Source organism: Oncorhynchus mykiss, chromosome 1 (assembly GCF_057628025.1).
Source record: "Oncorhynchus mykiss isolate SJ-2025 chromosome 1, ASM5762802v1, whole genome shotgun sequence".
Classification (NCBI taxonomy): Eukaryota; Metazoa; Chordata; class Actinopteri; order Salmoniformes; family Salmonidae; genus Oncorhynchus; species Oncorhynchus mykiss.
This window is the reverse complement of record NC_143022.1, coordinates 61,096,425-61,110,809: the sequence shown is the minus strand read 5'-3', so window position 1 is coordinate 61,110,809 and position 14,385 is coordinate 61,096,425. Positions and strand designations below refer to the sequence as shown.

At 42.4% G+C, this 14,385-nt stretch overlaps 1 protein-coding gene across 4 annotated transcripts in view; it reads right to left on the bottom strand.

Annotated features, from left to right (window-relative positions):
- Positions 1–1,559: 1,559 nt before the first annotated feature.
- Positions 1,560–14,385, bottom strand: part of wdr11 (WD repeat domain 11) — a 134,973-nt gene continuing 122,147 nt past the window's right edge. For 3 of the 4 annotated variants that reach the window (XM_021605791.3, XM_090235159.1, XM_090235170.1), the window contains 5 exons: positions 7,978–8,143; positions 7,289–7,386; positions 6,902–7,047; positions 6,335–6,414; positions 1,560–5,901 (listed from right to left, as the gene is read on the bottom strand). In XM_021605791.3, coding sequence (XP_021461466.2) covers positions 5,720–5,901; positions 6,335–6,414; positions 6,902–7,047; positions 7,289–7,386; positions 7,978–8,143 — 672 coding nt within the window. In that variant the 3' untranslated portion in view covers positions 1,560–5,719. The remainder of the gene's footprint in view (positions 5,902–6,334; positions 6,415–6,901; positions 7,048–7,288; positions 7,387–7,977; positions 8,144–14,385) is intronic. The other variant, XR_016496138.1, reaches the window with a different exon arrangement.

The following is a 14,385-nucleotide window of genomic DNA, read 5'->3' as shown; positions in this document are numbered from 1 at the left end:
AGTAATACAAATTTAGGGAGTAGGCTTCTAATGTTAACATGCATGAAACCAAGGCTTTTACGTTTACAGAAGTCAACAAATGAGAGCACCTGGGGGGTGGGAGTGGAGCTTGGCACTGCAGGACCTGGATTAACCTCTGCATCACCAGAGGAACAGAGGAGAAGTAGGATAAGGGTACGGCTAAAGACTATACGAACTGGCCGTCTAGCACGTTCAGAACAGAGAGGAAAAGGAGCAGGTTTCTGGGCACAATAGCATAGATTCAAGGCATAGTGTACAGACAAAGGTAAGGTAGGATGTGCGTACATTGAAGGTAAACCTAGGCATTGAGTAATGAAGAGAGAGATATAGTCTCTAGAGATGTTTAAACCAAGTGATGTCATCGCATATGTAGGAGGTGGAAAAACATGGTTGGTTAAGGCATATTGAGCAGGGCTAGAGGCTCTACAGTGAAATAAGACAGTAATCACTAACCAGGACAGTAATGGACAAGGCATATTGATATTAGAGAGAGGCATGCGTAGCCAAGTGAAGATATGGGTCCAGTGAGTGGTTGGGCTGGCTGGGGACACGGCGATTCAGACAGTTAGCAGGCTAACAAGCTAACAGTTAGTAGGCCGGAGCTAAACAAGCTAGCAGCTAGTAGACCAGGGCAAGCTAGCAGTTAGCAAGCAGTTAGCATGGGCTAGCAGTTAGTAGACCAGGGCAAGCTAGTAGTTAGCAGACCGGGTTAGCAAGCAAGCAGTTAGCAAGGGCTAGCAGTTAGCAGACCAGGCAGGCAAGCTAGCAGTTAGCAGACCAGGGCCCGGCAGTTTATCAGTTAGCAGACCGGGTTAGCAAGCAAGTAAATAGCAGGGGCTAGAAAGTTAGCCTTTTGGGGGGGGGGGGGGGGACGTCCCGATGGGGGTAAGTCTGTTTTTGCCTCTTCGTGCGGTGACGTCGATAGACCAGTCGTGGAATTAGTAGGGTTCCAAGTAGCTCTAGGTAGCTAGCAGGCCGATATTGTAGCCCAGGAGTATGCTTCGGTGGTAGCACAGGAGCCCTGGCCGGGCTAGCTTCAAGCTAAATTGGTACTTGCTCTGGGATGGAAACGCTAGCCAGGAGTAGTCATCCGGGATTGCGGTTAGCTAGTTGTGAAGATCCAGATGAAAATGTTCAGTTTGCGGTAGGAATCCGTGGATAAAAATAACAGGTCCGTTATGCTCTGGTTAGAGTCACGTTGTTCGAACTGGCGAGAGCTTTCCGAGCTGAAGGTTAGCTGATGACCGCTGGCAAGTATTTAGATGAGGTTAAGCAAAATATTTTAAAGGATAGGCGACGAAAAATATGTAAAACGATATATACAAGGGACACAACAGGACAAAGACGTTTGACCGCTACGCCATCTTGGATTAAATGTCCTGTAATTCATCTCACGTGTAGTGGTCATTCATTGATGTACTGAAGGGATTTCCCAAAAGTATTCCAGTCTGTCCATGGCTGTTTGATACACTTTTTTACTCACTTTGTCTCTCATAGTGTAACAGTGCCCTCATGTGATCAGATAGAGAGATAGACACAATATAGGTAGATACTTTAAATGCTTTTATTGCTATCCATTTTCATTTTTTTTTCCAGAACAAGATTTATAAAGCGGATGTGAGGGTCACTCAGTGTAAACATGAGACGACAAGAAAATTAGGCAAAGCTTTTCCATTTTTGACACCGTCAAAATTATAATTGTCTTCAATCAAAACAAAAAGGCAGATTTTTTTTCTCTATATGTAGTTAATGTCTACGGTCACATACAATAACCCCTTAAAAGGCAGACAGTTGTTCTGTAAAGTTTAACAACAAAATGAAACAAAGCAGCAGTTGTTAATTCAAATCTACTTTAAAAGACACCAGAAGGAAGGGGTACAGCAGCCTGATTCCAGGTCTGTTTGTGCTGTCTTGCCAACTCCTCTATGGGCAGCAGTGGCAAGACAGCATAAATAGATTTGGGACCAGGCTAGGGGTACAGTGGGGGCCAATATTACTTAGACAATACTGTAGGACATGATTAGATCAAAATAAACAGTATATCAACTGATTGGATCTTTTAGACCATAGAAATAGTAAACCATAGAAATATAATCTATGGTTTGGACTCCAGTCCATTTCAGGCATAATGGAAACTAAAACTCCAAACACACTGAAACTACATGACATGGATATGTGGGAACTAAGCCCTGTGTAATCCTCAAAATAAGCGTGGGTTACCATAGTGACATTGTCTAGGGTGGTCAACAACATCCCAGACTATAACAGCACTCACAGCAACTGAACGACACACAGATTTAGTTACAATATCACTTCTGAACAAGAAAACATAATACAAGTGCTACTAAACACAGAATTACTTTTCATGTACATCATTCACATTTTTTTTGTATATATTTTTAAAATAATTAATTTCTTTAATAGTTTTGACTTTGAACAAGACAGACGAGGCAAGGGGAAAAAAAACAATATTTTACCCGCACTCCTAACGGAAGAGTTGACATGGGATTGGTCGTTTTTGGTGAGTGGTTTAAGAGCTATACAGTTTTTGGTATGCGGGTGTGAGTCAATGGTTAGACTGGTTTAGCCTATTGATACAGTTGAAGTCAGAAGTTTACATACACTTAGGTTGGAGTCATTAAAACTCATTTTTCAACAACTCCACAAATGTCTTGTTAACAAACTATAGTTTTGGCAAGTCGGTTAGGACATCTATTTTGTGCTTGACCAAAGTAATATTTCCAACAATTGTTTACAGATAGATTATTTAACTTACAATTCACTGTATCACAATTCCAGTGGGTCAGAAGTTTACATACACTAAGTTGACTGTGCCTTTAAACAGCTTGGAAACTCCAGAAAATGATGTCATGGCTTTAGAAGCTTCTGATTGGCTAATTGACATCATTTGAGTCAATTGGAGGTGTACCTGTGGAAGTATTTCAAGGCCTACCTTCAAACTCAGTGCCTCTGCTTGACATCATGGGAAAATCAAAAGAAATCAGCCAAGACCTCAGACAAAAAATTGTAGACGTCCACAAGTCTGGTTCATCCTTGGGAGCAATTTCCAAACGCCTGAAGGTACCACGTTCATCTGTACAAACAATAGTGAGCAAGTATAAACACCATGGGACCACACAGCCGTCATACCATTCAGGAAGGAGACGCGTTCTGTCTCCTAGAGATGAACATACTTTGGTGCGAAAAGTGCAAATCAATCCCAGAAGAGCAGCAAAGGACATGGTGAAGATGCTGGAGGAAACAGGTACAAAAGTATCTATTTCCATAGTAAAACAAGTCCTATATCGACATAACCATTCAAAGGCCGCTCAGCAAGGAAGAAGCCACTGCTCCAAAACCGCCATAAAAAAGCGAGTCTACGGTTTGCAACTGCACATGGGGACAAAGATTGTACTTGTTGGAGAAATATCCTCTGGTCCGGTCTGATGAAACAAAAATCGAACTGTTTGGCCATAATGATCATCGTTATGTTTGGAGGAAAAAGGGGGAGGCTTGCAAGCCGAAGAACACCATCCCAACCGTGAAGCACAGGGGTGGCAGCATCATGTTGTGGGGGTGCTTTGCTGCAGGACGGACTGGTGCACTTCACAAAATAGATGGCTTCATGAGGAGGGACAATTATGTGGATATATTGAAGCAACATCTCAAGACATCAGTCAGGAAGTTAAAGCTTGGTCACAAATGGGTCTTCCAAATGGACAATGACCCCAAGCATACTTTCAAAGTTGTGGCAAAATGGCTTAAGGACAACAAAGTCAAGGTATTGGAGTGGCCATCACAAAGCCCTGAACTCAATCCCATTGAATATTTGTGGGCAGAACTGAAAAACCGTATGCGAGCAAGGAGGCCTACAAACCTGACTCAGTTACACCAGCTCTGTCAGGGGGAATGGGCCAAAATTCACCCAACTTATTGTGGGCAGCTTGTGGAAGGCTACCCAAAACGTTTGACCCAAGTTAAACAATTTAAAGGTAATGCTACCAAATACTAATTGAGTGTATGTAAACTTCTGACGCATTGGGAATGTGATGAAAGAAAAAAAAGTTTAAATAAATACTTCTCTCTGCTATTATTCTGACACTTCACATTAAAATAAAGTGGTGATCTTAACTGACCTTTTACTAGGATTAATTGTCAGGAATTGTGAAAAACGGAGTTTAAATGTATTTGGCTAAGGTGTATGTAAACTTCTGACTTCAACTGTACTTAGATACAGATTATGTAATGCAGTTTGTGGATCCTTTAGAATGCAACCCTACAGTATGCGACAGGAAGTATTTGCTGATTGGCTCATTTTAGTCCTGAGCCTGGTACCAGCCAATGCTATGCTCCTGATGAGGGAGGACTTTTAGTGATCTTGACAGAACAGCAGTCAACTTCCTGCTGATTCTGTCTTTTCTGGTCCACTAGAATGATTTGCTAAACATGATATTTTTTTATATTTTAATGAGACATCCTCATACTTCACACATCAGAAAACACACAATAAAACTGACATCTTATGTCCTTATAGGGAAAAGCTGGAGATCAATCTGCAATCCAACTGTTGAATACTTCATGCCCACATTTTATATATTAACCAAGAAGCCCTTATAGCTAACAGTGGTCAAATCCTCTCTTCTGTGTAGGGGTATAATATACTGTGTCTGTTAGCGCAAACAATCCTGGCTAACTAGACTAGAGGAAGAGCCTCATCAGTGTCCCATCTGTAATGCAGGGACAAGTTGATGAATGCAGTCCCCTGTGCTAACTATGCCTGGCTTTGGTCAGTCTTAATAGAGCTGCTCTATACCACCTACTCTCAGTCACGACACAGCAGACCGGGGCTCACATACTAGCACAAATGCTTGACTGAGCTTGCCTGTTGCAATATAACCAATAGATACGTCTCAACCGTGCAAACCACGCTCATCTGGCACTCCAAGCAGGCTAAAGCAAACACTCAAAGTATTTGAAGGATTTCAAATAGTATTTGAACCCAGGTCAGGTACACTGTGTGGGTTGTCTGGGACATTGGTCTGCTTCATGTCTGAGCTACAGGGAATGGACACTCACTTGACCTTAATGTCATTCATTCAAACATTTAAACATTAATTTACACTAACACCAGCATTAAATAAAAGGGAGTGCATAATGCAGAATGTTGAAGGATAAAAGGTTGTGCCACTTTTAACTGCTTTAAACGGTAATAGCAGTACATCGACAGTCAGCAAACTTTGATTGAATCTTCCACGGAAGAGTCAGATTGTTAAAAAAAAAAAACACTCAAAATAAAGCTAACTGACCATTCAAAACCTCAAATCAATCAACAAAAACTGATTATAATCTCTTAATCTGTTCTTAATAACCATAAATTGATGCATTAGATGAATGTCTGCATTTGCTGTGCGAGTGAGTGTGTGGTTCCATTTGGCCTGCCACTGGGGGAGAAATCGACATGCATACACATACACTGATCACGTGATGAATCAGAACACACAAAAGCATATTCACAGACATGGCAATCTCCAGTGACAAACACTTCCTCTCCTCTCCCCCTAAATTTCCCCTAGAACACTGATCCAAGATCAGTTTTGCATTTTCACCTGTAATAGTTACAATTAGGAGGGGGTGAGCGTTAGCTGATCATAGATCTTTGCTTATGGGCAACTCCTCCCCTCTCCTCCACACTCAGGGATCACTCTGTGTTCTCCAGGCCCTCCGTTTCCTCGGGCACTGCCCCCTCTCCCTGGAAGAGTTCTTCCAGCAGTTGCTCTCCGGCACCTCCTGCCCGCGATGCCCAGAACGCGGCGCTCTCCCTCAGGCCCAGGGTGCGCAGTAGTCGGGCGTAGTCCACGAACGCAGCCCCGATCAGCTTATGTGGCGACACATAGGTCAAGGAGAAAACACTTGGAAACAGACAAACCCCAATGCACAGTAAGATCTGGTTGGATAAAGGATGTGAAGTGTTCAGCCTGTAGTTGAGCGTTAACACTTCTGGCTCTGCACATACTGTGTACCACAACCCCGGAGACTGGGGTTCAATCACCGCCTCAACCCTTCATACTGTTTCACCTATTCATCAATCTCCCTCTTCTGTCTGAATTAAAACATCAAAGTACAAAAGGTAGTGTGGTGTCCACTCTTCAGGTAAAGAAAATAAAGCATGTGAACTGTACTATAAAAGGTACAGTAAGTCCATTCTGTTCCAGACTGCTGTAGTATTAGACTAGACAAACTTTATGTGAGAAAGATTGAGAATAACCTGATTAGCACAGCCAGACTGTATGATGTCTTGACTTTGAAAGGATATTGGTGGAATCGTTGGCCTCCATCACTCCGTACTTCAGACAGGCTTCAATGAAGAGTGCCGCACGGTCAAAGTACCTCATGCTGTCACAGTTGAGATTGATGGATGGATGGGAGAAAGAGGTAGAGAGACAGGAGAGCGAGAAGGAGAGAAAGAGAGGAGGGTGGGGGAGAGACATCAGAGAGAGGTGTGCATCATCACAACTTTCATGTCTCTGTTTTTGAAGCTTCACGTCAACCTGCCAGCCACACGCCTTTCTAAGGTGTCATGGGGAGAGGCACATTAAAATGCAGGCTGCCACTGAGACAGCAGGTCTACTTACAGAGTAGATCAATATTGAATGTGGCGAGAGAAGCAAGGTAGGAGAGCACCACCACACCTTTGAAAATGCTCAAAGTTAGACAATGAGGACCAATTTGGAGTGATGGATAACACAGAGCTGAGCAAAAAACAGAATAAAGTCCCAGAGGAGCTGATAATGGGGAACGAGAGAGAGAGCGCGAGAGAGAGCGCGAGAGAGCGAGAGAGCGAGAGAGAGAGAGAGAGAGAGAGAGAGAGAGAGACTGTTACCTTTGTAGCATCTCTCCTACTTTATGGAAGCAGCCCAAGGATAGCAGCACTAGGATGGCCTTAGACTTCTGGTTGACCTGGGGGGAGCAGAGGTGCTCTGCCCAACGCTTTAGCACGTCTGAGCTCTCTGCCGGGTTCAGACGCACCTGACACACAGTTGCAGGCACACATGCATACAGAGGCACACATAAGCGATCAAGTTATAATTTCAATTATGTTTTATAGGCTTTATCTGAACTACCACTACATTTTATATTACTGTACAGTCTTGATTTGCAACAAACCATCTCCTTGACTCCAGCCCAGCAATATGATTTGAGAGTTTCTCTGGCCCTAATACTTTAAATGGGATACTGATGATGGACAGATGAGTGAAAGATAAGTTACCTTAGCCAGCCAGGCAGCGCGGTTCCACTCCCCATAGGTCTGCAGGTATCGGCATGCGTCCGCAGCCTTGTCAATCAAACACAGCAGTTGCACTCCCTCTGACAGACGGGAGAAAAAGTAGAGACAGAGAGAGTGATGGAGTGTGTGAGATGAGGGGGGTTTAGGATTGATTACTAAGGGAAGCTATAACTGTGCTATACAAGGCCTTTTTTATGGGCTGTGGAGTTAAACTACCTGTTATGTGAGCTGCTGGGCTGCAGAAGGGGACCGTGGTAATAATACACTGCATAATAATACACTCAACACACTACCTACTCCATAGAACTAGAGGTGGGGGTGTGCAATGGCAGAGGCTCTGCCTAGGCTGGTCTGGGTATTAGAGCCAAGGTTGGAAGAGCCCATGGCATACACCACAATGGTACCACAGTTGAAACAATAGTCTCTTTGTTGCCACCTGCGTAGATATACAGTATAATACTAGAGTGACTGACATCATCAAACTTAATGGAAATAGTGTTCTATTTAGCTTTATGGCCACCAGTACATGCCAGATTGCCTTTGGCGATCATGATTGTGACCACCAGTTTGATGGTGCTCTGGGAGGGCAGCTTAGAAATAAAATACTAGAGTGGCAGATGTCATATACCTTCCATAAACTAGAGTTATATTTAATTATGGCTTCCAGTTACCTGCCAGTTTGCCGTTGGCGATCATGTTGGTGGCCACTAGTTTGATGGTGCTCTGGGAGGGCCCTGAGGAGGTGATGGTGGTCACCAGACACGCCTTCAGTGAGTCACAGTAGTAACTGGGGTTGTCAGCACTAGTCTCCAACAGCAACTGCACCGCTCGGTCCGTCTGAGGGAGAGAAGACAGGAGAAGAAAAATGTTAGAAGATTGTTATTTTAAAGGAGGCACTGCCTCCCACAGCTCGCAACTCTTTTCATTTCTTAATTGGGGATAAAGACCATGAGAGAGAGACAGGGAAGTTGAAAGAGGGTTTGTGTCAGAAGTATTGTGTTTCTTTGAGTTCTCTCGTCTCACTGTTCTTTATTCAATGTCTGTGATGCCTACCATTGTCCATTGTGACAACTGCAAAATTGACAGTGTTTTGCATATGTTTTTGGGCCATCTCTGTTATGTTTGTAATATCTTTCTTTTGTGGACTCCAGGGAGACTAGCGGTCGCTAGGGCCAAGGCGTCAGCTAATGGGGATCCAAATAAAGAACAAAGAAAATAGGTGCAGAGAGTGAATGAGAGGAGAGGGGGAAATAAACACAGTAATGATTTATACCTTTAATCAGGTAAAGAATGGTGGCCATACACTATGGACCAGTGAGTAATTGACCAGTAGTTAACATAAACATGTTTAGGATCTCCAGACTTCCAAGCATAAAGTGCATTTGGAAAATATTCAGACCCCTCGACTTTTTCCACATTTTGTTAAGTTACAGCCTTATTCAAAAATGGATTCAATTGTGTTTCTCTTGTAAATCTCCAGACAATAGCTCATAATGATATAGCAAAAACAGGTTTTTAGAAATTGTAGCAAATGTATATAAAATGTATATAAAAAAAAGAAACGTCCCTTTTTCAGTACCCTGTCTTTCGAAGACAAGTAAAAATCCAATTAACTTCACAGATCTTCATTGTAAATGCTTTAAACACTGTTTCCCATGCTTGTTCAATGAACCATAAACAATTAATGAACATGCACCTGTGGAATGGTCGTTAACTTCTTATGGCTGGGGGCGCTATTTTCACATTCGGATGAAAAGCGTACCCAGAGTACACTGCCTGCTACTCAGGCCCAGAAGCTAAGATATGCATATTATTAGTAGATTTGGATAGAACACACACTGAAGTTTCTAAAACTGTTTGAATGATGTCCGTGAGTATAATAGAACTCATATGGCAGGCGAAAACCTGAGAAAAATCCAACCAGGAAGTGGGAAATCTGAGGTTTGTAGTTTTTCAAGTGATGGCCTATCCAATATAAAGTGTAAAATTTGGTTTGATTGCACTTCCTAAGGCTTCCACTAGATGTCAACAGTCTTTAGAATGTTGTTTCAGGCTTCTACTATGATAGGGGAGCGAATAAGAGCTGTTTGAACCAGTGTTCTGGCAGGGTATCTGTATGGTGGCTGAGCGCTGTACTCAGATTATCGCATGGTGTGCTTTTGCCATAAAGATTTTTTGAAATCTGACACAGCGGTTGCATTAAGGAGAAGTTTATCTTTAATTCTATGCATAACACATGTATCTTTCATCAACGTTTATGATGAGTATTCCTCTAAATTGATGTGGCTCTCTGCAAAATCACTGGATGTTTTGGAGGCAAAACATTACTGAACATAACGCGCCAACGTAAACTAAGATTTTTGGATATAAATATGAACTTTATTGAACAAAACATACATGTATTGTGTAACATGAAGTTCTATGAGTGCTATCTGATAAAGATCAAAGGTTAGAGATTCATTTTCTCTCCATTTCTGCTTTTTGTGACTCCTCTCTTTGGCTGGAAAATGGAAGAACCTGTGACAAGGCGCTGACCTAACATAATCGCATGGTATGCTTTCTTCGTAAAGCCTTTTTGAAACCGGACACTGGTGGGATTAACAACAAATGTATCTTTAAAATGGTGAAAAATACTTGTATGTTTGAGGAATTTTAATTATGCGATTTCTGTTGTTTGAATTTGGCGCCCTGCACTTTCACTGGCTGTTGCCAAATCAATCCTGTTAACGGGATTTAATCCGTAAGAAGTTAAGACACTAACAACTTAAAGACGGTAGGCAATTAACGTCATTGTTATGAAAACTTAGGACACTAAAGAGGCCTTTCTACTGACTCAAAAAAACACCAAAAGAAAGCTGTCCAGGGTCCCTGCTCATCTGCCTGAATCTGCCATAGGCATGCTGCAAGGAGGCATGAGGACTGTAGATGTGGCCAGGGCAATAAATTGCAATGTCCGTACTGTGAGACGCCTAAGACAGTGCTACAGGGAGACAGGACGGACAGCTGATCGTCCCCGCAGTGGCAGACCATGTGGAACAACGCCCGCACAGCATCCGAACATCACGCCTGCGGGACAGGTACAAACCCACCGTCGCTGGACCAGACAGGACTGGCAAAAAAGTCCTCTTCAGTGACGAGTCACAGTTTTGTCTCACCAGGGGGGATGGTCAGATTCACTTTTATCGTGGAAGGAATGAGCGTTACACCGAGGCCTGTACTCTGGAGCAGGATCAATTTGGAGGTGCAGGATCCGTCATTTTCTGGGGTGGTGTGTCACAGCATCATCTGACTGAGCTTGTTGTCATTGCAGGAAATCTCAAAGGTGTGAGTTACAGGGGAGACGTCCTCCTCCCCTTCTTGCAGGCTCATCCTGACATGACCAGCACGACAATGCCACCAGCCATACTGCTCGTTCTGTGCGTGATTTCCTGCAAGACAGGAATGTCAGTGTTCTGCCATGGCCAGCGAAGAGCCCGGGTCTCAATCCAATTGAGCATGTTTGGGACCTGTTGGATCGGAGGGTGTGGGCTAGGGCCATTCCCCCCAGAAATGTCTGGGAACTTGCAGGTGCCCTGGTGGAAGAGTGGGGTAACATCTCACAGCAAAAATTCAATTAAATGTGTTAGTCACATGTCTGTGGAACTTGTTCAGTTTATGTCTCAGTTGTTGAATCTTATGTTCATACAAATATCTACACGTTAAGTTTGCTGTGAGAGGACGGCTCTTTTTTTGCTGAGAGATGTATGTGTGTGTGTGTGTGTGTGTGTGTGTGTGTGTGTGTGTGTGTGTGTGTGTGTGTGTGTGTGTGTGTGTGTGTGTGTGTATGTATATATATATATATATATATATATATATATATATATATATATATATATATATATATATATATATATATATATATATATAAACTGAAACATTTACACAAGTATTCAGACTCCTTACTCAGTACTTTGTTTTAGTACATTTGGCAGTGATTACAGAATTGAGTATTCTTGGGTATGATGCTACAAGCTTAACACACATGTGCAGATCCTCTCAAGCTCTGTCAAGTTGGATGGGGAGCGTCGCTGCACAGCTAATTTCAGGTCTCTCCAGAGATGTTCAATTGGGTTCTATTCCGGGCTCTGGCTGGGCCATTCAATGACATTTAGAGACTTGTCCCGAAGCCACTCCTGTGTTGTCTTGGTTGTGTGTTTAGGGTCATTGTCCTGTTGGAAGGTGAACCTTAACCCCAATTTGAGGTCTTGAGCGCTCTGGAGCAGGTTTTCATCAAGGATCTCTCTGAACTTTGCTCTGTTCATCATTCCCTCGATATGACAGCCCGCTTGGAGTTTGCTAAAAGGCACCTAAAGACTCTCAGACCATGAGAAACAAGATTATCTGGTCTGATGAAACAAAGATTGAACCCTTCGGCCTGAATGCCAAGTGTCACGTCTGGAGGAAACATTGCACCATCAATACGGTGAAGCATGGAGGTGGCAGCATCATGCTGTGGGTATGTTTGTCAGTGGCATGGACTGGGAGACTAGTCAGGATTGAGGGAAAGATGAACGAGACAAAGTACAGACAGATCCTTGATGAAAACCTGCTCCAGAGCGCTCAGGACCTCAGACTGGGGTGAAGGTTCACCTTCCAACAGGACAGCAACCCTAAGCACAAAGCCAAGACGACACAGGAGTTGCTTCGGGAAAACTCTTTGAATGTCCTTGAGTGGCCCAGCCAGAACCTGGACTTAAACCTGGCTTAACATCACCCACATCCAACCTGACAGAGCATGAGAACAATGGGAGAAACTCCCCAAATACAGGTGTGCCAAGCTTGTAGCGTCATACTCGAGGCTGTAATTGCTGCAAAAAGTGCTTCAACAAAGTTCTGAGTAAAGAATCTGAATATTGACGTAAATGTGATATTTAGGTTTTAAATACATTTGCAAAGAAATAAAAAAATGGGGTATTGTGTGTAGATTTGGGCTGTTGTGGTGACCGTATTACTGCCACACCGGTGGTCACGAGTCATGAAGGCAGTCAAATTCCACATGACCATTTAGTCACGGTAATTTGGCTTCTCCAAGCTCTGATGCTGCTAATGGTCATTAGTAGCCAACCAAATTTGCTAACTGCCTGGTACTCAGCACTCTATTGTCCCTCTAATCACTATGACATCAATTCAAATGGCATCAAATCTAATCAAACACTTCATGAGAGTCCTTGAGGTCATGCTGCACAACATTTCTATAGGCTATGCAATTGTGCGAGAAAACATATTGATGGCCTCTCTTAAAAAGAGAAGGATCCCATCAGCTTTCTATATGCTAAGCCTACTATATTTATTTCTCAACTTTCCTAATATTAAGCAAATATAAAAAGCACATTGCTTATATTTTCAACAGGAGTATAGCCTACCTGGCTGGCATGAAAGTGAACCACAGGAAAAGTGTCCTCCATTCACTATTTAAGTGCAGAGATGACATGTATTTTTTCCCCTGCCCCTGTTTCAAGTCAGGTGCATGTTAATGGTCAATTCTAAATTAAAACGAGTTTCACACATATATTATTTAGTATATGTAAAGCCAAGATTAAATCAAGAATAGTCTGTTGGGTGACAAAATTAGCCTATCACTTACGAATGTAAGGGAACTCCCCCCTGAAATGGACAAAATGAATGGGAACATATTGGCACTAACAACCATATACACAGTGTCCAATACCACTCAATTCGGCATTGTTTCATTCAAAGTTGATTGCAAATGCCATATGGAAAATGCCAAGTGTAACACTGCAAAAATCCAACAGATGGCGAGTGCGCTCCACCATGATTTTTCATATTGCAAATGTAACAAGTCAAGACCCAAAAGTAAAAAAAAATTCAAAATCTTATCACCCCCTTAAAAAAAAGTGTTTTCTGGACCATTTTTGGAAATTCTTTCGATTTTTTTTGTCAATAACACATGTATAAGAACTGTATCAACATACTTTAGTCATATTTTATTATCATAATTTAAAAATAACTTGTGCATAAGGCATATGTTTTGTCCATTTGCAATATGATTTCATAGGAAGTCAAAAGTCAAAGTCAGGTCACTTTTTTTAGGCCAAATGTCATAAGAAATTTCCAAATGTGATTTGAAAGTGTCAAAAGGCATTTATACTGCCAAAATGATATATAGCACTATGTTAAGCCATGAATCAACCTAGATGGTCTATTTGTCATGTATGATGAGGGAGAAGTGGGACTGTTGTTTTTTACCGATTTTTTGAAAAATGTCCAAAATGACTATTGGATGGGCACGGGTGGGGGGGTGAATGTCATTTTGGTGATGGTACCTCACTGTTTAAACATATTGCAAATGGACAAAAGTCAGCCAGCAAGTCAACGTCCATCAGTCAATTAGATGTCATTCTGACACCAAACTGATAAACTGACACCACACCCACATCACCACACACTATCGACTTGAGCTCTAGAACAGGTTTCTAAAGTTTCAGAACTCTAGGTCTGATGGTTCTTTAACTGTTCGAACAAAGGTAACTATTGCAGGCACTGTCTGTCTCTACGCACCACACTGTGTCCCTCCGTCCAAGCTGTGTGTGTGTGTGAGAGAGAGTTTTTCTTGGAAAGTTTATGGGAGAAATGACTGATTTACAGTTCATGAGGGTTGCCTAATCACACATATGACATTTTGGAAAGATCTGACTTTTTTAACCCGTCAAAACAGCCCCTATGACACCATTTATGGCACTTCCGGTTGGCACAGGAAGCTAAAAGTAGACACATCCTCATTGGGGTATGCTTTTACAGAATCCTGAGTTTTAAGTCTATACGTTAAGAACTGACTGATTTACACAGGGTTGAATTCACTATTTCTATCAAACATCAGTTATATAGGTATGGAAAAACACTTTTAGGGTGATTTTAACCACTTCCAGTTGCTTCAGGAAGCTTAGAATCAACACAGGTAGACCTCATAGTGGCCTGATGGACTGTCATCGAAGACAGGTTCATAAGGCATTATTAACCCACATAGGCTCTAGGTTGAATTTAGGGGAGCAGGCAATGTATTCCTATAAGGAGAGATGTCA